General features: G+C 49.5%; 1 protein-coding gene across 1 annotated transcript; it reads left to right on the forward strand.

The window, feature by feature from the left end:
* The first annotated feature begins 935 nt into the window (after nucleotides 1–935).
* Nucleotides 936–26,835, forward strand: SMO (smoothened, frizzled class receptor). The gene is made up of 12 exons (XM_007982877.3): nucleotides 936–1,868; nucleotides 16,655–16,860; nucleotides 18,471–18,680; nucleotides 18,878–19,050; nucleotides 19,417–19,636; nucleotides 19,731–19,854; nucleotides 22,090–22,182; nucleotides 22,606–22,714; nucleotides 23,666–23,851; nucleotides 24,262–24,410; nucleotides 24,932–25,066; nucleotides 25,319–26,835. Exons 1-12 carry the CDS (start codon nucleotides 1,538–1,540, stop codon nucleotides 25,744–25,746), a joined length of 2,364 nt encoding a protein of 787 aa, XP_007981068.2. The 5' UTR covers nucleotides 936–1,537; the 3' UTR covers nucleotides 25,747–26,835.
* Nucleotides 26,836–27,003: the final 168 nt, after the last annotated feature.

Raw genomic sequence — 27,003 nt, forward strand, 5'->3', positions numbered from 1 at the left:
CAATTGATTTAGTTGAAGTGCAATAGCTAATATGCACTTAAACTGTCCAAAGTAACAGAACTAGTCCACTACCGCTAGGCCATGAACGACTCTTCCAGGGGTAAGAAAGGAAAACCCACCCTGGTGTATTGCCCGATTAGCAACAAGGAAAAAGTTGCTCAATGCAAGTCTACTCTCCTGGTGGGAGCCTTGTGGTTATGCTGGGTTATACTTGGTTGTGCAGGTGTAAACTGCTGCAGTGGGAAATTAAGTGTGGTGACCAAAGGCCTGATGTGCAAAGGAGTGAGGAAAGGCAAAATGAGCAGAGTGGGGAAGAGGAGTAGCAGAAACCTCCCAGAGCAGATGAGCAGCAGGGCCATCAAAGAAGGACTGGCTTCCTTCTCACATAACCAGGGCCAGTCCCTGGGAACCACAGTTCAGACTTCACTTATTTGTAGCAGTAAAGGCTTGATGTTGGCAAGTTTATTTCCCAGACACCTGTCCCCTCAGGTAACAGCAGCCGGAGCAGCCGCTGTGAGTGACTCTGAGGTCATCTCTCTCAAAGGTCCCGAGCTGGAAGGATTTGGAGAAGCACAAACCTCAAACCCAGGTTCTTCTCCATGGGGCCCCGGGATAAGTTGGAAAATCTAACCAAAGCAGGAAAAACTGGCGAGCCTGGGGAACGGGGCAGAGTTGGAATAGAAGTCCCCGTTGACTTCAGGCATCCCCTGTCTCTCCCACCCTAAGCCAGGAGAAAAGTCCGCTTCCTGCAGACGACCTTACACCAACCAAGGTGCCCGCCGAGTCTCTCCTTGCAGGTCCGGCCCACGATTTCCACCCATCTCTTTCCCCCTAGCGCGGGGCAGCGGCAGGCGGGGTCACCAGATCCCCCTAGTCCGGGCCCCTCCGGGCGCCAGGGACGCTGACGCTTGCGCTCCTCCTCTCTCGCCTCCCCTCCCCATCTCTCCCCTCCTTCTTCGTCCAGTCCCTCCCCCAGCCTCGGCGCAGGGGGGCCGGGCTTGGCTCCGCGAGGCCCGTGCATTCCAGAGAGCCCAGCGAGCTAGAGCAACAAAGGAGCCGGGTCGTCGGCGGGGAGAGCTTGGGGGCTGCGGCGCGCTGGGGCGAAGGTGGCTGCTGGGCCGCGGGCTGGCGCGGGGGCGGAGCCGGAGCTGCACTCGCACCCCCGGCCCGCGCCTGGCCTCCCTCGCGGGGCTGGGAGTTGGCTTTAATGGTGGGAGAGGGAATGGGGCTGGGGATTGGGGGCCCAGGGGGCTCCCAGGGCTGAAGACAACTTGGATTGCGAGGCGAGGGCTTTGGGAGTCGTGCATCCCGGTCCGGGCCTCCGCAGCCCAACATGGGCCCCAGGTTCCAAAGTTTGCGAAGTTGGGCGCCGAGGGGCCGGGGCGCGTGGAGCGTCCGGAGGGGCCCGGGCCCGGTTTCTCTGGGCGCACAGGTCGCATGAGCAGCCTCCGCGCCCGCAAGGGTCGTGCGTGTGGCCGGTGGGCTCCGAGGAGCGGGCGGGGGCGCCGGGGTTTTTGCTGAGTTGGCGGGGTTGGCCATGGCCGCTGCCCGCCCCGTGCGGGGGCCGGAGCTCCCGCTCCTGGGGCTGCTGCTGCTGCTGCTGCTGGGGGGCCCGAGCCGGGGGGCGTCCTCGAGCGGGAACGCGACCGGGCCTGGGCCGCGGAGCGCGGGCGGGAGCGCTAGGAGGAGCGCGGCGGTGACCGGCCCTCCGCCGCCGCTGAGCCACTGCGGCCGGGCTGCCCCCTGCGAGCCGCTGCGCTACAACGTGTGCCTGGGCTCCGTGCTGCCCTACGGCGCCACCTCCACACTGCTGGCCGGGGACTCGGACTCCCAGGAGGAAGCGCACGGCAAGCTGGTGCTCTGGTCGGGTAAGTACTCCGGAGCCGGGTTGGGGGGGCAGGAGGTGCTGCGGTAAGACAGGGGCACCCTTGGAAAGAACAGGCTCAGGCCTGAGCCTCGAGAGGGCGGGGACAGCACCCAGGAGAGTTGGAGGGACAGAGTCCGAAACTTTGGGGGCGGGTTACATGCAGGAAGGGACCCTCGGTCATGGGAAAGGGAGGGCAAGGAAGTTGACGAAGCGGGTCACAAAGGGCCCGAGCTGGTGGGTGAGCAAAGGATGGCGGGGATGAGGGGCCCGTGAGGAGGGGGCTCTAAGCCACGGGAAAAGACATTTTGTAAGAAGAGGAGATGCTCCACCTACTCTGGAAGCAGGGTGCCGGGGGATTCAAGGAGGTGTTCAAGACTCTGGGGAAATTGGAGTTGGAGAGGAAAAGGGGAGGGATGACGGTGGAAGAGGTTTAGGCATTTGGAGGGAAGGGTAGGGGGACATGATCAAGTGAAGTTTTGAAGGAAATGAAACCTCCTTAACGATGTTATTAGAAGGTAACCAGAAAGTTCTGGAAATCTTGATTTGGGAGACAGGAAAGAAGCCTAGAGAACTGTGATCTTGTCTGACTTTCACAGGAGATTTCATTCAGTTTGTGCATCCGAAAAACGGACACTCTGACGCATGCAGGAGGTTATGAAGGAATAAGACCTTTCTAACGATTATTTATGTGTTCTTTGGAAATTTGGTTACCCAGGCTGGTCAGGGCTGTGGAAGGACGCTTAAGTCTGGAGTGTTGAGAGCCTGTGGACACTTCCATGGTGGTTTGAAGTCCCAGAGCCCCCTCACTGGAGTGGCAGAGTCTGAAAAACTGCACACTGAACCCAAATGTCCTTCCTTAGCAGTGTGGAGTATACACTCTCCTCACCTGTCACTTTTCTAGATGAGGCCTGGAGGGTGCTGGGGAAGGGAGCTGGCCTTATCAGCCCTCACTTCTAGTCAGTGTGATTCTAAAACTGTTCTTGAAAAAGAAAAGAAAACCAGGAGTCAGAAGCAGAACTGGGAGCCTCCCTCTTTTGACAGGGCTGGGGTACCCCATGTCTTAGCTCTGCCCAGGGGGCTGGTGAGGACCCTAATGTAGGGAGTGTATGTAGGCCGCCTGTTATTGACAAGTTCTCAGCTTTTGTCAGATGTTGGACAAGTCCATAAGGTTCCTGGCTTGGTTCAGATGCTGGAGGAGGAACTTGGAGGATGGTATCCATAGTACCCATAAGGTGGAGCTGCATCCTTTGTGGAGATCAGGTTCTAAAGTCAGCACAGCACCTTAGACAGAAACCGTGTGTAATCAACAGTGGCTTTGAAAACTCTGCAGATTACTGTAGTGCAAGGTTGATGTGGTTTTGCATATACACTCCTTTTACGACGTTTGCATAAATGTGTTACATGTATACTCATACATAAGAATGGGTATACATAGAAGATAATAATTGTAATTTTAAAGTTACGTTCATGCAAAAGACTGAAAGAATAATAGTAATAAAAAGAACACCAAAGTAAGATTAAGCAAGGTTGCTTTGAGCACCACTTGAGTTTAGGAGCGAGCTGAATGGAAAGTTCAAATCTCTCAGCACTAGAATCTCACCCAGTTCTGAGTTGCTCATGCTGTCAAAGGATAATCTTTCTGTCCCTCTCTTTATTGATTTTGCAGGGGTCCATGGTTTCATTTTCCCAAGTTAAATGCATGTTTGATGTTGCCTCCTTGCAGTTACCATCAGATCAAGGAGGAAGGATATGAACCTCTTTCCAGCCCATACTCTTGAGAGCAGCTGCTGAGCAGACAGAAGTAGTTTAAGCTGGAACATGTATGAGTTAGTACCATCTGCTGGTTGTGCAGGTTGAAATCTCACTGTCTGTGCCTTTTGGCAGGGTAGGGTCCTGCAGAGACGCCAGCACTGAGCCCAGCACCATTAGTTCCATTAGTTCACTATGAGTTCTCTGCCACCAGCCACCATCGCTCAGCTCATTCCTGTTTCCATATGCGTTCTGGTTGCACTCTTTCTGCTTGGGTCTTGCAAGTGGAGCAGAAGCAGGTGTTAGCTTGAGCTGGGTAATGAGTAGGTAGAGTGAACCCGAGCCTTGAGCCTCGTGTGAGAATCACAGCCAGGTCAGCTGGTAGCCTCTGGCAAGTTATTTATCGCGTCCTGAGTTAATCATCTTGATTTTGCATTAGACATAATCAGTGTTACCTGGCTCTTAGGGGTGTTTTTGTCGGTGAAGGATGAAGATGATCTAGGTTGTCTTCATCAGTAAACTCTTGAAGGTAGAGACTGGGTCTTCACTTTTTTCAAAGCCTCCGAGTACTGAGTACACATCCATGCTTCCATCCATGCATTCAGTTATGTATTGAATGTTTGCGGTATGTCACATTCTGGGCATGTAAGGATGAAGAACACAGACATGATCCTCTGTCATCAAGAGGAAGACAGGTTGGGCATGGTGCTCACACCTGTAATCTCAGCACTTTGGGAGGCCGAGGTGGGAAGATTGCTCAATCCCAGGAGTTTGAGACCAGTCTGAGATCTTGTCTCTAAAAAAAAGAGAAAGACAGACCATTCAACAGGCTTTAGAAATACCTGTGAAAGGGCTGGGCATGGTGGCTCATGCCTGTAATCCCAGCACTTTGGGAGGCCGAGGCGGGTGTATCACGAGGTCAGGAGATCAAGACCATTCTAGCTAACAAGGTGAAACCCCGTCTCTACTAAAAAATACATATATATATATATATATATATATTAGCCAGGCATGGTGGTGGGCTCCTGTAGTCCCAGCTACTTGGGAGGCTGAGCCAGGAGAATGGTGTGAACCCAGGAGGTGGAGATTACAGTGAGCTGAGATAGCACCACTGTACTCCAGCCTGGATGACAGAGCGAGACTCCATCTCAAAAAAAAAAAAAAAGTAAAGTAAAAAAGAAATACTTGTGAAAGGTACTGTGGCATTTTAGGGTGCTGAAAAAGCACAAAGGACCCAAACAACATCCCCAGAAGAACTGACATTTAACCTATAACTTGACACATAAGCAGGAATTGCCTGGCCGAGGAAGAGTTGAGGTGTGAAGATCCAGATAGGAAGAGGAAATAGCATGTACAAAGATGTAGAGGTAGGAGGGCTTGGTGCTTTTAAAGAAAGTATAAGAGTTGCAGTAGAGGGCCGGGCGCGGTGGCTCAAGCCTGTAATCCCAGCACTTTGGGAGGCCGAGACGGGCGGATCATGAGGTCGGGAGATCGAGACCATCCTGGCTAACCCGGTGAAACCCCGTCTCTACTAAAAAATACAAAAAATTAGCCGGGCGAGGTGGCGGGCGCCTGTAGTCCCAGCTACTTGGGAGGCTGAGCCAGGAGAATGGCGTAAACCCGGGAGGAGGCAGAGCTTGCAGTGAGCTGAGATCCGGCCACTGCACTGCAGCCTGGGCGACAAAGCGAGACTCAGTCTCAAAAAAAAAAAAAAAGAGTTGCAGTAGAACTGGATCAAAGCGTGTGAGGGGTGGAATTGTAAGAGATAAGACCTAAAGAATTAGAAAATAAAGAGATGTATACCTCATATTAAGTTTGGATGTTATCCAGGGGATGATAAGGAGCCATTGAAAGATTTTAAGCAAGGGAGAGATGTAATTGTCTTTGCATTTTAGCTGGATCTCTTTAGGTGTGGTGTGAAGAAGCCGTAGGAGCAGGGAAAGCCTGGAGCCTGACTTCTTGACCAGGGGATGTCGAAGTAGCCCAAGTAAGAGACGATGGTGGTTGGGACTTGGTAACAGGACAGAGGGAGTGGGCAGATCCCACTAACTTTCAGAGGTAGTGCTCAGAGGGCACTGATGAGTTAGATGTGGAGCCTCAATGAGCGGGAGGCCTCAGGTTTCAGGCTTGGATGGAAGGTGGTGCCATTCCCTTTCATTAAGATAGAGAATGCTAGAGGAGGAAGAAGTTTAGGCAGGAGGTGTGGCTTTGATTTTGGCCATGTGAATTAGAGATGCTCATTGGACATCTATGTGGAGATTCTTGGCAGATCTGGAAACAGGAATTGCTGGAGAGAGGTGGCTACTGTGTGCTTCCTTGGCCCTGACTACTGGGGCTTTGGAAGGATGCCATTGACTGAGGAAGTTTATAGCTCAGGTTGGTCCAATTTCTAGGTCTGTATAGACCTCAGGTCTTTCCTCTGTCTTTCATCTCTCTGGCCTCAGGCTTCTTCAGTCACTTAGCATCTCTCCCCTTTACAGCTGGAAATGCCTCCTCCCAGGCATTCCAAGCTGACCAGACAAACATAATGTCCAGGCCGTGGTCCACCTTAGGCCAAACCTGGTTTAGTAAGTGGGGCAAAAAAGCAGAGAGGCCTGCAGCTGGCAGTGATGATGGGTCCCTGAGAGCCAGCACATAGCCTCCTTAACCACTGCTATGCTCTGTGTGGTACGTAAGTGTGTGGCCCTGTCACCTTGCCCAGGTGCAGGTAAGTAGGAGAGAGACAAAGGCTGGGAGGAATTTCTTGTTTGCCTGTCACACGTTGAATTGAAGGGTGACAGGAAGAATGTTTTTGGTAATGATGGATTATTTTCAGGGACAGATCAGAAAGAATTTCCTTAGAGCTTGTCCCAAACTTGGGTGATGATCAGAGTCAGTTAAAAAGATATATATGGCCAGGTGCGGTGTCTGATGCCTGTAATCCCAACACTTTGGGAGGCCGAGGTGGGTGGATCGCAAGGTCAGGAGATTGAGACCATCCTGGCTAACACGGTGAAAAACCCCATCTCTACTAAAAATACAAAAAATTAGCTGGGTGTGGTGGTGGACGCCTGTAGTCCCAGCTACTCGAGAGGCTGAGGCAGGAGAATGGCGTGAACCCGGGAGGCAGAGCTTGCACCACTGCACTCCAGCCTGGGTGACAGAGCAAGACTCCATCTCAAAAAAAAAAAAAAAGGTGTGTGCATATATATATATATATATATGTATGTATGTATAGGCTGGATGCAGTGGCTCACACCTGTAATGTCAGCACTTTGGGAAATTGAGGCAGGAGATTGCTTGAAGCCAGGACTTCGAGACCAGCCTGAGCAACAAAGTGAGACCCGATCTCTAAAAAAAAAAAAAAATTAGCCAGGCATGTTGGCACACACATGTGGTTCCAGCTACACTGGAGACTGAGGCAAAAGGATTGCTTAAACCCAGGAGGTTGAGGCTGCAGTGAGACATGATCACACCAGTGCACTCCAGACTGGGCAACAGAGCAAGACCCTGTCTTAGAAATACATATGTTTATATGTATGTATGTATACACACACACACACACACACACATATAGGGAAAGTATAAAATACAGAAAAACATACATGGGCCTAAGTCTTTTTAAAAAACTTTTTTTAAATTAATTATTTGAGAAATAGGGTCTTGCTGTGTTGCCCAGGCTGGAGTGCAGTGGCTATTCAGAGGCTAACTGATTGTATGCATGGTACTTATGGTGCCTGGAATAGCTGGGACTACAGGCATGTGTTCTGTGCCAGCCCAAGTCTTCAAATTTGCTTCAGATCTTTAACTTTTTAATTGTGAAATATAACATGTATGTAGAAAATTGCATAAAACACAGAGGTACTAAATAACAAATAATTATAAAGTGGCATCTGGGTCAATAACTAGAACATGGTCAGACCCCAGAAGCTCCCTCTGTGTCTTGCTAGTCACATCCTCCTCTGCTTGCTCACATCCTCTCCACTTATCAGTAATCACTTCCTTTTTTTCTCTATGGTTTTACCTCTTAGTTTTGGAATCCATAAGCAGTATATTTCAGCTTTGCATGTTTTTGAACTCTATTCAAATGGAATTTGTATAAAATAATATGCTGTGCATATTATTTCTTGCTTCTTTTACTCTACGTTATTATGTAAGATTCATCCATGTTATTGCAGGTTATTTCTTTTTTGTTTGTTCATTTGTTTGTTTTTCTTTTTTTGAGACTGTCTCGCTCTGTCACCTAGGCTAGAGTGCGGTGGTGCGATCTCGGCTCACTACAACCTCCACTTCCTGGGTTCAAACGATTCTCCTGCCTCCGCCTCCCAAGTAGCTGAGACCATAGGTGTGCACCACCATGCCTGGCTAATTTTTGTATTTTTTAGTAGATACGGGGTTTTGCCATGTTAGTCAGTCTGGCCTCAAACTCCTGACTTCAGGTGAGCCACCCCCCTCATACTGCAGCTTATTTCTTCATTGCTGAATAATATTCCATTATATGAGTATACCACCAATTGTTTACCCCTTTTATTGTCATCTCAAGTTTTTACCCTCTGTGAATAACATTGCTGTGAGTAGTCTTTTATATATATCCTGGTACAACTGGCACAAGTTTCTCCAGGTATATGCTGAAGGAGAATTGCTATCTAATAATGCACATGCATGCTTTAGGCTTTTGCCAAACCATTTTTCAAAGTGGTTGTACCAACTTATACTCCCACTAGGTAGTAGAAAGTCAACATTGGTTCACATGATTCCCAACACTTGGTATTATCAGCCTTTTACATTTTTGCCAATCTACTGGCTATGTTGTGGCATATATTTGTGGTTTTAATTTGCACTTCCCTGATTACTAGTAAAGTTAAATGCCTTTTCAAATGCTTACTGGCCATTAGGATTTCTGCTTTTGGGAAGTGTCTGTTCAAATCTTTGATGTATTTTGCTATAGGGACTATCTGTCATTTTTGTAAGATTTGTAGGAGTTCTTTATATATGCTAGACATGAGTATATAGGATTACAAAGAAAATAAATTATATTGACATAATAGTTATCAAATATACAAATGCAAGTAGGTGGGCTTATTTATACAATAAATAAGATTTGGTGCAGGTGTAATAACCACTATAATATCAAAGTGATTATTGACATTATTTTGAGATATCTGCAACAAAATATCTGGTTTCCACTTGTGACAAAGCCACAGGTACTATTAACATTATGTGCTGTGGGCCAGGCGTGGTGGCTCATGCCTGTAACCCCAGCACTTTGGTGTGGGAAAAGAAAGAGAGATCAGACTGTTACTGTGTCTATGAAGAACGAAGTAGACATAAGAGACTCCATTTTGTTCTTCTGATGGCAGACTTTACCGTGACAGTGGAAGTGGTATTGTATGTCCAGGCGCCGCCGGCCACTATCTTCATGCAGGAACCACAGTGCCCAAAAAATATATATATATATATATACTGTGATGTGTTGCTTACATTCATAATTGGAGGAAGGGCCAAATTTTGGTTAGGTGTAATTTTTTTTCCCATTGAAATTCATGGACCTCAATTTTTCCAAGAATCCTTTGTGAACCATAGGGTAAGAATGTTACTTACAGAATATCAGTGTCTAGTAGAGAGTCTGAGCTATTCTTGATCGCATGTGTGTGTGTGTATGTGCACACGTGTGTGTGTTTTAATAGAGACAGGGTCTGACCGTATTGTCCAGGCTGGTCTTGAACTCCTAGGCTCAAGCGATCCTCCTGCCTTGGCCTCCCAAAATGCACCTTTGTGTTTTAATATACAAATACTTGGTGATTTTTTACTGAGATTGCATTGACTATGTAGATTAACTTGGGAAAAAAAGAGACATCTTTACAATACTGAGTCTTCCAAACATTGAACATTTTTATATTTCTATCTATTTAGATCTTTCATTTTCTCAATATTCTGCACAGATTTAAATACTTATTATTTGTTAGACATTCCTAGGTACTTGATATTTTTGATGCTGTTGTAAATGATGCCTTTAACATTTATTTCACTTTGTTTGTTGCTGAAATATAGAAATAAAATTGATGCCTTTAACATTTATTTCACTTTGTTGCTGATATATAGAAATAAAATTGATTGTGAATTCAATAAACTTGCTAAATTTATTCTATACACATAGTCATATAATTTGTGAGTAATGAGTTTTGTTTCTTCTTTTCCAAGTCTTATATCTTTATTGCTTTACTCAAGGCTTCCGGTACATTGTTAAATAGACACAACGTCTTAATTCTTGATTTTTCTGGATCTTAAAAAGAAAGCTTTTCTACCCTTCACCATTAAATTTGATGTTTGATATAGGTTTTTTATAGTTAATTACAGTTTATCAGATTAAGAACGTTTTCTCCTATTTCTAATTTGCCAATTATTCTTTTGATCATAGATGGATGTTGAATTTTATCAACTTTTTTTTTTGGAGATGGAGTGTCACTCTGTCACCCAGGCTGGAGTGCAGTGATGTGATCTCAGCTCACTGCAAGCTCTGCCTCCTGGGTTCAAACGATTCTCCTGCCTCAGTCTCCCAAGTAGCTGGGACTACAGGCGTGTGCCACCACGCCCAGCTAATTTTTTGTATTTTTAGTAGAGATGGGGTTTCACCATGTTAGCCAGGATGGTCTCAATCTCCTGACCTCGTGATCCACCTGCCTCGGCCTCCCAAAGTGCTGGGATTACAAATGGGAGCCATCGTGCCTGGCCGAATTTTATCAACTTTTTTTGCACCCATTGAGATGATAATATGATTTTTTTCTCCTTTAACCTGTTAATGTAGTAAATTGCATTGATTGAACTTTCTAATATTAAACCAGCCTTAGAACAGTGGTACTCAACTTGATTCGTCATCAGAATCACACAAATAAAAAGTCTTTTTAAAATTCTAGATCAGCCGGGCGTGGTAGTACCTGTATTCCTGTTTCTCTTTTTGTTTCATATTTTATTAAAAGAAATAAAATAATACAGATAAAGCTGATATCCCCTTTCTTTCTCTTTTCAGTTTCATATCCTTCTTTTCTCTTTGGAAAGCTTCCCCATCCTAGTAATTTGGGTATTTCTTTATTTTGGTTTTTTTTTTTTTTTTTTTTTGAGACGGAGTCTCACTCTGTCGCCCAGGCTGGAGTGCAGTGGCGCGATCTCGGCTCACTGCAAGCTCCGCCTCCCGGGCTTACGCCATTCTCCTGCCTCAGCCTCCCGAGTAGCTGGGACCACAGGTGCCCGCCACCTCACCTGGCTAGTGTTTTGTATTTTTTAGTAGAGACGGGGTTTCACCGTGTTCGCCAGGATGGTCTCGATCTCCTGACCTCGTGATCCGCCCGTCTCGGCCTCCCAAAGTGCTGGGATTACAGGCTTGAGCCACCGCGCCCGGCCTATTTTGTTTTTAAGCTCAAGTTTTGTTTGTTTTCTCCTTTGTTTGTTTGTTTGTTTTGTTTTGTTTTTGTAGATAGAGGGTTTGGCCATATTGCCCACTCCTGAGCTTAAGTGATCCACCCACCTTGGGCCTCCCAAAAATGCTAGGATTATAGGCGTGAGCCACCATGTTCTGCCTTAAGCTTAATTACTTTTAAAAAATAGGTTATACATGTACATGGCACAGAATTCAAAAGGAACAAGTTAAGTCCTATTTCTGCATCCAGCTACCCATTTTTCCTCTGCAGAAGTAACCACCAACATTGGTTTGTGTGTTCTTTTGGAAATATCTGACGTCTGTCTAGATGTAGATGTGCTCTTAGTCTCTCCTCTACTGCCCAACCAGTACCATGCTCTATAGACTGTTCTCCACTCAACTGAGTCCATGTAACATTACAACATTGGACATCATTCCATTTCAATGCACATCCTGTCATGTACCCCATAAGGAGACTTTGGTTAACAATGAACCACATGTGATGGTGTTCCCTTAAGATTATAATACCACATTTTTACTGTAGCCTTTCAATGTTTAGATATGTTTAGATACAGGGATACTCACCGTTGTGTTACAGTTGCCTGCAGTATTCAGTATAGTAACATGCTGAACAGGTTTGCAGCCTGGGAGCCGTAGGTTATACCGTATCACCTAGGTGTGCAGTAGGCTCTACCATCCAGGTTTGTGTAAGTGCACTCTATGATGTTCACACAAAGATGACATTGCCTGGTGACACATTTCTTAGAAGATATCCTCATTGTTAAGCAACACGTGACTATAGTTCTACCCTGAAAAGTGTTCTATTATAATGGTGTACATTATTTTACTTGGTTGGTCTCCTATTGATGGGTATGAATTCAAGCTGTTTCTACTCTTTTGCTATTACAAACAGTACTGCAATGAATAATCTATATTATCTTTGGGAACATGTGAAGTAGAAGTACTAGTATAATATTTTGGGACCGGGGGCGGTGGCTCACGCCTGTTATCCCAGCACTTTGGGAGGCCGAGGCAGGTGGATCACCTGAGGTCTGGAGCTCGAGACCAGCCTGACCAACATGGAGAAACCCCGTCTCTACTAAAAATACAAAAAAATTAGCCGAGCATGGTGGCACATGCCTGTGATCTCAGCTACTCGGGAGGCTGAGGCAGGAGAATCACTTGAACCTGGGAGGCGGAGGTTGCAGTGAGCCGAGATCATCGTGCCATTGCCCTCCAGCCTGGGCAACAAGAGTGAAACTCAGTCTCAAAAAAAAAAAAAAAAAAAAAAAAAAAGGTAGATAATGCCAAAGTGATCTCCACAAGTGTTTACTAATTTTCATTCCTACCAGCAAATATAAAAGTGCCAGTTTCCCCTCATACTCTTTATAGTACAGTCTTTTCTTTGTTTTCTTTCTTTTTTTTTTTTTTTGAGATAGAGTCTTGTTCTGTCACCCAGGCTGGAGTACAACGGCGATCTCGGCTCACTGCAACGTCCACCTCCTGGATTCAAGCAATTCTCCTGCCTCAGCCTCCCAAGTAGTTGGGATTGCAGGTGCCTGCCACCACACCTAGCTAGTGTCTATAGTTTTTTAGTAGAGACAGGTTTTCACCATGTTGGCCAGGCTTGTCTCGAACTCCTGACCTCAGGTGATCGACCCGTCTCGGCCTCCCAAACTGTTGGGATTACAGGCACGAGCCACCACGCCCAGCCCTCTTTATGTTTTTAAAGGCCATTAAATGGCCTTGAGCCCAGGAGTTCAAGACCATCCTCAGCAACATGGTGAAACCTTGTCTCTACAGAAAAATACAAAAATTCACCAGGTGTGGTGGTGTGAGCTGGTAGTCTCTGCTACTCAGGAATTTGAGGTGGGAGGATTAACTGAGCCTGGGGAGCTCGAGGCTGCAGTGAGCTGTAATTATGGCACTGCACTCCAGCCTGGGCAACAGTGTGAGACCCCGTCTCAAAAAAATAAAAAAATAAAAAAAATAAAAACGTAAAGAGATGTTCAACCTCACTCTTTTTTTTTTCTTTTCTTTTTTTTTTTTTGAGGTGGAGTCTCGCTGTGTTGTCCAGGCTGGAGTGCAGTGGCCAGACCTCAGCTCACTGCAAGCTCCGCCTCCCGGGTTTACGCCATTCTCCTGCCTCAGCCTCCCGAGTAGCTGGGACTACAGGCGCCCGCCACCGCGCCCGGCTAGTTTTTTTGTATTTTTTAGGAGAGACGGGGTTTCACCATGTTAGCCAGGATGGTCTCGATCTCCTGACCTCGTGATCCGCCCGTCTCGGCCTCCCAAAGTGCTGGGATTACAGGCTTGAGCCACTGTGCCCGGCCGATCTCACTTTTAATAATACAAATGTGGAATAAACTACAACGAAATACTCTTTTTTAAAACTTTTATACTTTTTATCACTTAGTGATAAAGATCAAAACATTTGCAAATGTGATCTGTTATTTGTCTTTTGCCTATGTTTCTATAGAATTATGCAATTTTTACTGATTTGGAGGAGCTCTGTGCATATAAGGAAATTAGCTCTTGTGATAAGCATTGAAAATATATTTTTTGAATGTCTTTTCTTATGATTTTGTATTGATTTTTCTGAAGTCTTTTGTTTAAATCTTTTATCTCATGGTGTGTAGGTTTTGTGTCATTTCAGAAGGCCTTCTCCACTCCAAGGTTTAAAAAATCATTTCCCATCTTTTCTTCTAAAACTTTAATTTTTAGAAAAACAATGTAGTTATTTTTTATCCATCTGGACTTTTATGTAAGAAATGGGGTAAAGATCCACCTTATTTTTTCCCTAGATAATTTCTCAGTTGTCCTTTAACATTTATTTAATAATCTCTCTTTTTCCTGGGGAGTTTTATTTTTAAGGTATGAAACCATATTCACGATGAGAGAGAAAAAAAAATCAAATTACACATTTTTAAAACCTGATTGTTATCACAGATATAAAAAGATTGAGAAAAATTGCAGTTTTTTGTTTTTTGTTTGTTTGTTATGAGATGGAGTTTTATTCTGTTGCCCAGACTGGAGTGCAGTGGTGCCATCTTGGCTCACTGCAACCTCTGCCTCCCGGGTTCAAGCGGTTCTCCTGCCTCAGCCTCCTGAGTAGCTGGGATTACAGGTGCCCTCCACTACACCCGGCTTATTTTTGTACTTTTAGTAGAGTTTCACCATGTTGACCAGACTGGTCTTGAACTCCTGACCTCATGATCCACCCACCTCGGCCTCCCAAAGTGCTGGGATTACAGACTTGAGCCACCATGCCCGCCGACACAACCTTTTTATTAACTGCCTTATGTTTCTCTAAAGCATTTTACTCCAGAGAGCTCCCCCCATTTTAAATATACTGTGCAATAAAAGTAAATATCCAGTAAAATTCACTTTTTCTTTGTTGAACAGTTCTAAGTTTAGACAAATGCATAGACTTGTGTAACCAGCCACCACATTCAAGATAGAGAACAGTCCTTTCACCCCCATATATTCTCTCATGCTACTATTTTGTAGGCAAACCCTGCCCTCACCCCAATCCCTGGCACCTACTTCTCTGTTTTCTACAAGTCCCCATGTGCTGAGTATTTCTGGTGACTGTTTTTAGGGTTTGGTTTTGTTTTGTTTTGTTTTTGAGGCAGAGTCTCATTCTGTTGGCCAGGCTGGAGTGCCGTGGCACCATCTCAGTGCACTGCAACCTCCGCCCCCTAGGTTCAAGTGATTCTCTTGCCCCAGCGTCCCGAGTAGCTGGGATTACAGGCATGTACCACCAGGACTGACTAATTTTTGGATTTTTAGTAGAGACGGGGTTTCGCCATGTTGGCCAGGCTGGTGTTGAACTCCTGACCTCAGGTGATCTGCCCGCCTCGGCCTCCCAAAATGCTGGGATTACAGGTGTGAGCCACCGCGCCTGGCCAACTGGTAACTGAATTGAGTCAAGTGGAAACTGTTGCCTGAGGACATTGCTGCCTTTTTTTTTTTTTTTTTTTTGCGACGGAGTCTCGATCTCTTGCCTAGGCCGGAGTGCAGTGGCGTGATCTCGGCTCACTGCAAGCTCTGCCTCCCAGGTTCATGCCACTCTCCTGCCTCAGACTCCCAAGTAGCTGGGACTACAGGCACCCGACACCACGCCCGGCTAATTTTTTGTATTTTTAGTAGAGACGGGGTTTCACTGTGTTAGCCAGGATGGTCTCAATCTCATGACCTCATGATCCACCCACCTCGGCCTCCCAAAGTGCTGGGATTACAGGCATGAGCCACCACGCCCAGCTGGAGGAGGACATTGCTTCTTAACTGGCAGGAACTTGCTCTGCACCCTGGAATATATTCTGAAACCTGGGAGCAGTCAGAGGCCTCAAACAAATAATCATAAGAGCTAACATTTCCTGAGCGCTTACTACATGACAGGTACTGTGTCAAGGGCATTTAAAGTGTTATCTCACTTTTCACAGCAGTTCCATAAGGTAAATCTATCATTCCCATTTTACAGATGAGGCCACTGAGGCTAAAGATAAAGTACTTTGCGCAAGATCATAGAGCCAGGAAAGAGTGGAGCCAAGATTTGGACCCAGGCTGGCCAATTGCTGTGCGCATGCTCCTTACCCCTCTACTGTATTGCCTTCCCTCCAAAGGAGAGGTTACCTGTCTCTGCCACCCCCAGCCTGGAAATGTGACTGGCACCCACGTTGGCTCTCACATCGTCATATTCTCTCCTAATGCAACTTCTTGTTTGGGAAATAGATATTGCTGAAGCCAGGATGATTCAGGAGGGGCTTCTGTGATGGGCAGGGTGGAGGACTATGCTGGGGAGGGGTGCTGGGAGATCGCCGTCTGTTTCTGTCTTGCTGACAGCATTTTTCCCCTCTCCGCACTGGACAGAGCCTCCTCTGTTCCTCTCCATCTGACTTCCTGCTTCCTCCTCTGGCTTTGGAGTGCCTGGCTCCTCTGACTACCTCTTCTTAAGCCCCCATCTCTTCTCTCTCTCACTCCGCTTGGTAAGAGGAACAAGGGTTCTGGGGTCTGGGCAAAGGGAAACATCTCCTGGTTCTAGCAAATGGGCCCCGTGAGGGTTGGGTGCACCCCTGAAAAGGTAAATCCACCCCGGGGAGCTCTACCAGAGGCATTACCACTCCCTAGCAGGGCATCTGGAAGCGGCAGTTATTTTCTTAAAACTCAAATTATAGTAAGCATACAGAATAGCGCCCAGATCATGAACTTGATTCCCACAGGGTGAATACACTCCTGTAACCAGTATCAGATCAGGAGATAGAATATTCCCAGCATCCCATGTAACCAGTACCAGATTAAGAAATAAAACATTCCCAGCAGCCCAGAGGTTCCTCTCCAGGCTCTCTTCTAGTCACTGTCCCTAGAGTAGAGGGCTGGGGTGTTTTTGTTTGTCACAATCACTTCTGGGTTCTACTGGCATTGAGTTTGCAGAGTCTAGGAATGCTAAGTGTCTGCAATGCATGGGACAGTCCTACAGTATAAAGAACTGTCCTGCCCAGATGCACTGTTGAGAAACACTGTACCTGCCAGGTCTGACCAGTGATGGGCTGCAGTGTGGCAAAGGCCTGGGGAACAGGGGTGTAGCTGTGTCTGTGGGTCAGAGTGAAGAAGGGCCCTCACTGCGATTCTGTTGCCACCCTCAGGCCTCCGGAATGCTCCCCGCTGCTGGGCAGTGATCCAGCCCCTGCTGTGTGCCGTATACATGCCCAAGTGTGAGAATGACCGAGTGGAGCTGCCCAGCCGTACCCTCTGCCAGGCCACCAGAGGCCCCTGTGCCATCGTGGAGAGGGAGCGGGGCTGGCCTGACTTCCTGCGCTGCACTCCTGACCGCTTCCCTGAAGGCTGCACGGTGAGTGCTCTGTGAGACAAGGTCCAGGCTCTCTGGGCTGGGCAGGACCGGGTATAGGGCAGGGTCCAGTGGGGAGCAGGGGAGCCCAGAGCTTTGTCTCCTGGAGACCCTGAGCCTACAGCCATGGACTCAGCAAGCCACAAACTCAAACTGCAGTTCACTGGCTGGACCCGTCTATTAGGGATTCTCTATTTATTTATCAGTGATCACATGTTCAGCAAAATGTTTTGAGCACTGGCTCTGTTGGGTGTTGTGGTGTTATGGGCATCACAGATGACGGGAGCCTATCAGGAAGTTTCTCATCTATGTTGGGAGTCAAGGCATGAGCATGTGAAACAGCTAGAGCCACCAAGACAGGGGACGTGAGCTAGTTCTGAGTGGTGCAGGAGAGAGCTTCAATGAAAATAATAACAGTAATAATTATAGTAATAATACTAATTAGTCCTGTTTACTATATGCCAAATACCATTATAATAAGCTCATGCCTGTAATCCCAGCACTTTGGGAGGCCGAGGCGGGCAGATCACCTGAAGTCAGGAGTTCCAGACCAGCCTGGCCAACATGGCAAAACCCTGTCTCTACTAAAAATACAAACATGAGTCTGATGTCGTGGAGCCTGTAGTCCCAGCTACTCGGGAGGCTGAGACACGAGAATTGCTTGAACCCGGGAGGTGGAAGTTGCAGTGAGCTGAGATCGTGCCACTGAACTCCAGCCTGGGCTGCAGAGTGAGACTCTGTCTCAAAACAAACAAACAAACTGGCCGGACACAGTAGCTTACGCCTGTAATGCCACCACTTTGGAAGGCTGAGGCAGGTGGATCACTTGATGCGGTCAGAAGTTCAAGACCAGCCTGACCAACAAGGTGAAACTCCATCTCTACTAAAAATACAAAAAATTAGCCGGATGTGGTGGTGGGCACCTGTAATCCCAGCTACTTGGGAAGCTGAGGCAGGAGCATCACTTGAACCCGGGAGGCATAGGTTGCAGTGTGCTGAGATTGTGCCATTGCACTCCAGCCTGGGCGACAGAGCCAGACTCTCTCTCTCTCTCTCTCTAAAAAATATATGTTTATTCTTTTAACCTTTAAACCATACCATGAGGAAAGTACTACCATCTTAGAAATGGGGAAACTGGCTGGGCGCAGTGGCTCATGCCTGTAATCCCAGCACTTTGGGAGGCCGAGGTGGGTGGATCATGAGGTCAGGAGTTCAAGACCAGCCTGGCCAACCTGGTGAAACCCTGTCTCTACTAAAAATACAAAAATTAGCCAGGTGTGGTGGTGGGTGCCTGTAGTCCCAGCTACTCGGGAGGCTGAGGCAGGAGAATTGCTTGAACCCAGGAGGCAGAGGTTGCAGTGAGCCGAGATTGCACCACTGCCCTTCAGGCTGGGTGACAGAGCGAGACTGTCTCAAAAAAAAACAAAAAAAAAAAGAGAGAAAGAAGTGGGAAAACTAAGGTACAGAGAGGCCAAATAATTTGCCAAGCCAGTCCTGGGATTCAGGTCCCAGAACTGTATCTCCAGCTGCCATGCTACCTGGATACCTTTCCCTAAACGAGAGGCTCGCTCCTGAGCTGCCTTGACACCATCTTTTCCCATCCCTGGTGCCAGAATGAGGTGCAGAACATCAAGTTCAACAGTTCAGGCCAGTGCGAAGTGCCCTTGGTTCGGACAGACAACCCCAAGAGCTGGTACGAGGACGTGGAGGGCTGCGGCATCCAGTGCCAGAACCCGCTCTTCACCGAGGCTGAGCACCAGGACATGCACAGCTACATCGCGGCCTTCGGGGCCGTCACAGGCCTCTGCACGCTCTTCACCCTGGTCAGCCGCGGGAGGGCATGCCCGGGATGCACTCTGCCTGGAACAGGGGAAGAGAGCCAGAGGGAAGGGGGGCAAAGAGGTCTTGGTGGGGGTCCCCAGGGAAGGGTCATGATCAGAAGGGTCCGGGGCTCAGTTAAGGGTATCTGTGTCAGCAGAATAACCCTAACCTCGCAGAATGGCCCACTTCTCTCTTCCAGGCCACATTCGTGGCTGACTGGCGGAACTCGAATCGCTACCCTGCTGTTATTCTCTTCTACGTCAATGCGTGCTTCTTTGTGGGCAGCATTGGCTGGCTGGCCCAGTTCATGGATGGTGCCCGCCGGGAGATCGTCTGCCGTGCAGATGGCACCATGAGGCTTGGGGAGCCCACGTAGGTGTCTTGGGGACCCAGAGGTGAAGGTGCAGGGAGGAAGGCTGAAGTGTGCGTTTACCCCAAAAGGGGCAGGTGCGTGTAAAACCGAGATCCAGAGCAGGATCTGGCTCTGCCTTACTGCATACTGCATGCAAGTGTCCAGTGTTAGGATCTTAGTTTCAGAATCAGGACCTTCGTGGTTTGCATCTGCTCAAAGGGGCGGCTCCTAGAGCCTCCTCAGATCTGATCTGGGTCCTGTCTGCAAGCCCTGACTTCTGGGAACCTCCAGACCTCAGCAGCCGAGGGTCTGGGCACAGGGTGGGGAGACCAGGTGGAGGGAGTACGGAGTGACCACCTCAAGTGACACCTCACCTCTCTGCACAGCTCCAATGAGACTCTGTCCTGCGTCATCATCTTTGTCATCGTGTACTATGCCCTGATGGCTGGCGTGGTTTGGTTTGTAGTTCTCACCTATGCCTGGCACACTTCCTTCAAAGCCCTGGGCACCACCTACCAGCCTCTCTCGGGCAAGACCTCCTACTTCCACCTGCTCACCTGGTCACTCCCCTTTGTCCTCACTGTGGCAATCCTTGCTGTGGCGCAGGTATAGTGACTGGTAGGGACGGGAGTTCTGGATAGGGTGAGTTTGAGGGAGGGGGCCAGTAACCCACCTTCCCTCCCGCCCCTTCCTGCTGCAGGTGGATGGGGACTCTGTGAGTGGCATCTGTTTTGTGGGCTACAAGAACTACCGATACCGTGCGGGCTTTGTGCTGGCCCCAATTGGCCTGGTGCTCATCGTGGGAGGCTACTTCCTCATCCGAGGTGAGTGAAGACCAGGCCATGATCGGCTGGGTAACAAGATGTGCTGGGCACTTGCTGTGTGTGATTGGGAGCCGGGAGCTGCCAACACAGCTGCTCCCATGCTGAGACCCCAGCTAGTTGCTACAGGGCCTTCACACAGAGTAGAAGGTGACCCTCTAGGCAGACGAAACACCGTGGGCACTTCTTGCGGGACAACACCTTTGTGCTGGCCAGAAAAATCCATCCCTCTCTCCAGGGCCTTGGCCCAGGGCTCACAGCTTGTTTTTTTTGTTGTTGTTGTTTATTTTTGTTTTTGAGATAGAGTCCGGCTCTGTTGCCCAGGCTGGAGTGCAGTGGCACCATCTTGGCTCACTGCAACCTTTGCCTCCTGGGTTCAAGCTATTCTCCTGCCTCAGCCTCCCCCATAGCCGAAATTACAGGCACGCACCACCACATCTGGCTAATTTTTGTATTTTTAGTAGAGACGGGGTTTCACCATGTTGGCCAGGCTGGTCTTGAACTCCTGACCTAAAGTGACCCACCCACCTCGGCCTCCCAAAGTGCCGGGATTATAGGCATGAGTCACCATGCCCAGCCTCACAGCTTGTTAGGTGGAGTTGGGCCAGGATCCAGCCCCAGTCAGCTCCTGGCCAGTGCACTTGTGTGATGAAGAGTAATCTACTCTGCCCACTTGGTCCAACCTGGGTCCTTTGGTTATCCGTGTGCACATTATTAAATTAATGATATGTACTGTCAATCTTCTGGAGCTTGGTTTTCATCATCTTTCTGCCCCCGGCACACATAGCTCTCAGCATGCATGGAATTAGTGGTCCCTGACTTTCCTGTCTCGGGCTGCCGTCCCACAGTAAGCCTCAGCATCTATTTAGCTCGTTGTTGTTGGGTTTCCTTTGTGAACCTCAGTTTCCTTACCCTGAACGGCCAGTCTTCTGTTCAGTCGCCTCTTTCCCCTCTTTTTGGCATAGTGTCTGGGCCTCTCATTTGTGCTTCGTTATCATGCTGTCCTGGTGTGGTAATCACTAGCCACATGTGTTGAAACTAGTCCAGGCTGAGTGCGGCAAGCTCACTCCTGTAATCCCTGTACTTTGGGAGGCTGAGACGGACGGATCATTTGAGCTTAGGAGTTCAAGACCAGCCTGAACAACATAGTGAGACCCCATTTCTACAAAAAATACAGAAGTTGCCTGGGCAGGGTGGCACATGCCTGTGGTCCCAGCTATGTGAGAGGCTGAGATGGGAGGCTTGCTTGGGCCCAGGAGGTTGAGGCTGCAGTAAGTCATGATCATGCCACTGCACTCTAGCCTGGGTGATAGAGTGAGACCCTGTCTCAAAGAAAACAAGACAACAACTAAAAGAAACGAGTCCAAATTGAGGTGTATTGTAAAATGTGAAATACACACTGTATTAAAGAAAAAACTTAGCAGGAAAAAAATGTAAAATATCTCATTAATAATGTGTTACATGGATTATGTGTTGAAATGATTTTTATTTTGAATATATTGGGTTTGTAAAATATATTGATACTAGTTTTGCTTGTTTCTTCTAACTTTTTTTTAAGTGGCCACTAGAAAATTGCCATATGTATGTGGATCACATATTTCTATGGGAAGGCCGGCATGGTGGCTCACACCTGTAATCCCAGCACTTTGGGAGGCCAAGGTGGGCAGATCACCTGAGTTCAGGAGTTCAAGACCATCCTGGCCAACATGGTGAAACCCCATCTTTACAAAAATACAAAAATTAGCCAGCATGATGGCGGGTGCCTGTGATCCCAGGTGCTTGGGAGGCTGAGGCAGGAGAATTGCTTGAACCTGGGAGGCGGAGTTTGCAATGAGCAAATTGAGATCGCACCATTGCACTCCAGCCTGGGAGACAGGGTTCCATCTAAAAAAAAAAACAACAACAACTATATTGGATAGCGCTGTTCTTGAGTTTGTTTTATGCCTTTTCCATCAGAACAGCTTTGATCTGCCCCCTTCCTCAGGGGCAGCTAGGCCACGACCGAGGTTTCCTCTTCTCGTGTCTGTCTGGGCTCTGCCCTGGTCTTCCCAGTCCCTGGTAGACCTGCCACCAACTTCTCACCATTTCTCCAGTGTCTCTAGCTCCCCAGGCTTTCAGTCAGCACAGGGGTAATCAGACTTGGGACTCCAGAGCCTTAGGACCCTCCTCCCACTCACCCATCCTTCCCAGCAGGGCAGCCTCACCCCTGCTAATGTCTGAGGTCCCCCTTCTGTTCAGGAGTCATGACTCTGTTCTCCATCAAGAGCAACCACCCGGGGCTGCTGAGTGAGAAGGCTGCCAGCAAGATCAATGAGACCATGCTGCGCCTAGGTGAGTGGCCCCAGGACTTCGGTCTGAGGTCCTGGCCAGTCCAACACTGCACCTTCCTGGGGCTATGTGACCAGCAGGATGCAGTAAGTCAGTGGGACAAGTTAGCCATGGGGACAAGGACAAGGGGTGTGTGTAGGTAGTAGTGGTAGTGGCAGCTCAGAAGAAGGGGGCCTACTCGGGGGGAAGAATTCAAGTTCATGCCGGGACTGGTTCCTCCTGCCCACTACCTCCCACGTGGGCCCTCCCACGGCTGCCTCAAGTGCCCTTCTTTATTTTAGAGGAAGCAGTTCTTGGACTGAGCCCAGGATGAGTTCACCCCAGCCCGAGCGGTCTTTGAGGCCTCAGTGGGGCAGACTCCCTCCTCCCCACTGCTGCTGCGGGTCTGGGCTTGGTAACGTCCTGTCCTGCCCCTGTCCTCCACAGGCATTTTTGGCTTCCTGGCCTTTGGCTTTGTGCTCATTACCTTCAGCTGCCACTTCTACGACTTCTTCAACCAGGCTGAGTGGGAGCGCAGCTTCCGGGACTATGTGCTGTGAGTGAGGGGCATGGAGGCGGCAGTGTTGGGAGCCGGAGCCAAAGCCATAGGACACCCACCTCCCCCCACTGGGCAGCAGGGATTTGCCAAGTCCCTGCTGCATCCAGCAGATTCAACTGATGGTGTCTGGGTGCATAAGGCAGCAGTCTCTGCAGTTTCTCAAACATGGCAAACAACCTTCGCATCCCTTCTCACCTCTGCCCTTCCCTCTCCACCCCCTTGGTTGCCCGGCTGGTGCATGTGTGACTGTTAAGCAGCCAGTTCAGCTTCGTGACTGACACTAAGTTGCCCTCTAATTCTGCGTGCTCTCCCGCAGAGCCTGCTGTAGATCCCGGCACAGGACTAGTTACCTCTCTATGATAGGTTAATGACCTGTTAATGTCGGCTAGTTTTGCCTGTGCTTTTTTTGTGTCATAATGAGGATGGATTGGAGAGAGTAAGATATCTCTACTGCGGAGAGAAGCGCAGTGCCCACTGTTACAAGGACAGCCGCTAAAATGGATGCTAGTCCAAGTCCTGACTGTGTCCAAGCTCTTCCTTAAAGGTTCCGGCCTCCAGTCTGGGATACTTTAAACCACAATGATGCCTCAGTCTCTGAGATTTGATTTAATTGTCTGGGGCGGGGCCCAGACGTCAGTAGCTATTAAAAGCTCCCCAGTTGGTTCTAATGAGCACCCAGGGTTGAGATCAGCGCTGTGGGGCTTAGCCCTTTCTAAAGTTTTTGGGTTGATTGTCTGAGTCTACCCAGTAGACTCAGAAAACCCCACCTGTAGTTCCAGCTACTTGGGAGGCTGAAGCAGGAGATTGCCTGAGCCCAGGAATTGCAAGCTGCGGTGGGCTGTGATCGTGCCACCGCACTCTAGCCTGGGTGACAGAGCAAGACCCTGTCTCAAAAAAAGAGAGAGAGAAAAAAGGAAAGCTTCACCTGTCTACATCCCCTCACTGTAGGTGTCAGGCCAATGTGACCATCGGACTGCCCACCAAGAAGCCCATCCCTGACTGTGAGATCAAGAATCGCCCGAGCCTTCTGGTGGAGAAGATCAACCTGTTTGCCATGTTTGGAACTGGCATCGCCATGAGCACCTGGGTCTGGACCAAGGCCACGCTGCTCATCTGGAGGCGCACCTGGTGCAGGTGGGCGCGGCAGCCAGCCCCTCCTGCCCTGCCCACCTCACCCTCAGCCTTGGGACCCCATCTTTAGGTTTTGTCGGGTCCTGCTTTCAGCGCAGACTTGGTCAGTGGTTCACCACTGCCCCCTGGTGGCACCTCCTGTCCTTGAGTGACCCAATGCCTGGGCCTGGGCCAAATGCAGAGCCAGCTGTCATCATCTTTTAAGAGTGGAGTGATTGGAGGGCTGGGCACACAGGAGCTCTGCATTCTGGCCCCACTTCTTTGCAGAGAAGGCCTCTACTCCTGAGTCTTTGAAGGACTTGAGGCCCTTGGGAGCCTCCTTCTCTGGAAAGAATGGCATCGCTGGCCCTTCCCAAGATTTGATGGGAAGCGGCTGTTTCTTCACGCTCCTTCCCTATCCCTTCTACTCTCAGGTTGACTGGGCAGAGTGACGATGAGCCCAAGCGGATCAAGAAGAGCAAGATGATTGCCAAGGCCTTCTCCAAGCGGCACGAGCTCCTGCAGAACCCAGGCCAGGAGCTGTCCTTCAGCATGCACACTGTGTCCCATGATGGGCCTGTGGGTGAGCCTCGCCCCTCCTCCACCAGAGCCTCCTGGCCCTGCACTGCCCATGTGCTATTCTCTCCCAGCCTGCTGGGGGCACACAGATTACTTGGAAGACTGACTGTGTGGAGCAAGGCACTCTCTCTATCACTCACGCACCCATTCTTCCCCAGGCCCCTCCCACCCTCTGGGGGGCTTCCTGTCTCTGTTTCTGCCCCTGGGTCTGCTTGCCAGTGCTTGGGATCCAAGAAGACTCCCCTCCCTTTCCCTTCTCCTAAATTCTGCAGTTGCTATCCCTGGGCAAGAGTAAGTCAGGGTTCCAAGAACTGGATTTCTGGCCTCCAGTTAGGCCCTTTGGGGACCTGAGGCCCTTCTCTTCAGATTCTGAAGGGGTAGAGATCACCGTGGTTACAGGGTGAGCTTTCTCTGGTGAGCAGGAGGGACTGGCTGTGGGAAGATGAATGGCACTGAGTATGGGAGGCACTGCCAGGGACTGGGGACTCACTATTCCTTCTCCTTTCCTTCCTTCTATTCCCACAGCGGGCTTGGCCTTTGATCTCAATGAGCCCTCAGCTGATGTCTCCTCTGCCTGGGCCCAGCATGTCACCAAGATGGTGGCTCGGAGAGGAGCCATACTGCCCCAGGATATTTCTGTCACCCCTGTGGCAACTCCAGGTATGAGGGTTCAGGCTTCTGGAGGAAGATGGGGGGGCACAGAGGCTGAGGGCTTCTGAGACTGGAGTACAGGGGCTGTCAAAGGAGGAGGAAGAGGAAGGAAAGGCCCCAGAGGATCTGAAAGGTGGGGCTGAGGCTCTAAGAGTCTAGAGGCCTGGGCCCCAGAACTAACAGGGTAAGGGCTCCCAGGAGAGTGGGGGTGGCATGGACAGAGCCAGGGCCCCAGGCTCATGTTTTCTCTCCTCCTGTCAGTGCCCCCAGAGGAACAAGCCAACCTGTGGCTGGTTGAGGCAGAGATCTCCCCAGAACTGCAGAAGCGCCTGGGCCGGAAGAAGAAGAGGAGGAAGAGGAAGAAGGAGGTGTGCCCGCTGGCGCCGCCCCCTGAGCTTCACCCCCCTGCCCCTGCGCCCAGTACCATTCCTCGACTGCCCCAGCTGCCCCGGCAGAAATGCCTGGTGGCTGCAGGTGCCTGGGGAACTGGGGACTCTTGCCGACAGGGAGCGTGGACCCTGGTCTCCAACCCATTCTGCCCAGAGCCCAGTCCCCCTCAGGATCCATTTCTGCCTAGCGCACCAGCCCCCATGGCCTGGGCTCACGGCCGCCGACAGGGCCTGGGGCCCATTCACTCCCGCACCAACCTGATGGAGGCAGAACTCATGGATGCAGACTCAGACTTCTGAGCCTGCAGAGCAGGACCTAGGACAGGAAAGAGAGGAACCAATACCTTCAAGGCTCTTCTTCCTCACCGAGCATGCTTCCCTAGGATCCTGTCTTCCAGAGAATCTGTGAGCTGACTGCCCTCCCAGGAGAGTTCTGGATGTCTGGCTCAAAGCAGCAGGACTGTGGTAAAGAGCCTAACATCTCCACGGGGAGGCCTCACCCCAGGGACAGGGCCTGGAGCTCAGGGTCCTTGTTTCTGCCCCACCAGCTGCAGCCTGGTTGGCAGCATCTGCTCCATCGGGGCAGGGGGTATGCAGAGCTTGCGGTGGGGCAGGAATGGTGGAGGCAGAGGTGATAGTTCCCAGAGTGGGCTGTGGTGGCCAGGGAGGCAGCCTAGCCCTGTCTGGCCGATGAGGGCTGGCTGCCGTTTTCTGGGCTGATGGGTGCCCTTTCCTGGCAATCTCAGTCCAAAAGTATTAATTTTTTCATTAGTCCTTTGTCTAAGTAGGGCCAGGGCTCCCTCTTCCTCTCCCAGGTGTTTGTGGGGCTGGAAGGGCCTGCTCCCATAGGGGCCATGTCGCCTCTTAATAGTTGGCCCTACCCCAAACCCATCTTTTGTTCTCCTGTATCCTCCTTCCCTTGTTCCATTTCAGTTCAATTTCAGAGGTGCCAACCTCTTCGCATTTCTTTTTTGTTGATGAGGACCCAGAGCTGCTGCACACACTCACCTCCAACCCCCTCCCCTTACTGCTGGGCCCCATCTCCACGGGAGAGACTGGTTCAGCTCTAGGGCCTCAGCCTGGAGTGGGATAGGAGAGGAGAGTAATAGGGCCTCCGAAAGATGTGTCATCTCTTCCTCACACCCATTCAGTGGGGGATGGGTCCTCTAGACTTGAGGGGCTACCCTGGGAAGCTGCTGTAGCTTCAGCCAGGCAAGAAAGCTTCCTTCAACCTGCATAGCCGGTGGGTGAGATTCCCACCTTCCATAGCCTCCAACCATGTTCCCAAAGCCCCACTTTCAAGAATCAGACAGCAGGAAGCCATAGATGCTGGCTGGGTTCCAGGTTATGGGGAGAAGAAATACAGTCAATAAAAGGTTTTTGTATAAACTCTTTGTGTGTTTTTTGTTTTGTTTGTTTTTTGTTTTTGAGACGGAGTGTCGCTTTGTCACCCAGGCTGGAGTGCAGTGGCACATCTCTGCTCATTGCAAGCTCCGCCTCCCGGGTTCTCCATTCTCCTGCCTCAGCCTCCCAAGTAGCTGGGACTACAGGTGCCTG

The sequence above is a fragment of the Chlorocebus sabaeus genome, chromosome 21, assembly GCF_047675955.1.
Source record: "Chlorocebus sabaeus isolate Y175 chromosome 21, mChlSab1.0.hap1, whole genome shotgun sequence".
Lineage (NCBI taxonomy): Eukaryota > Metazoa > Chordata > Mammalia > Primates > Cercopithecidae > Chlorocebus > Chlorocebus sabaeus.

Coding starts and splice junctions, on each gene's coding strand:
- SMO (XM_007982877.3), top strand. CDS start 1,538: ATGGCCGCTGCCCGCCCCGTGCGGGGGCCGGAGCTCCCGCTCCTGGGG. Junction 22,183..22,605: donor TGAGACCATGCTGCGCCTAG/GTGAGTGGCCCC, acceptor TGTCCTCCACAG/GCATTTTTGGCTTCCTGGCC. Junction 23,852..24,261: donor TGGAGGCGCACCTGGTGCAG/GTGGGCGCGGCA, acceptor TTCTACTCTCAG/GTTGACTGGGCAGAGTGACG.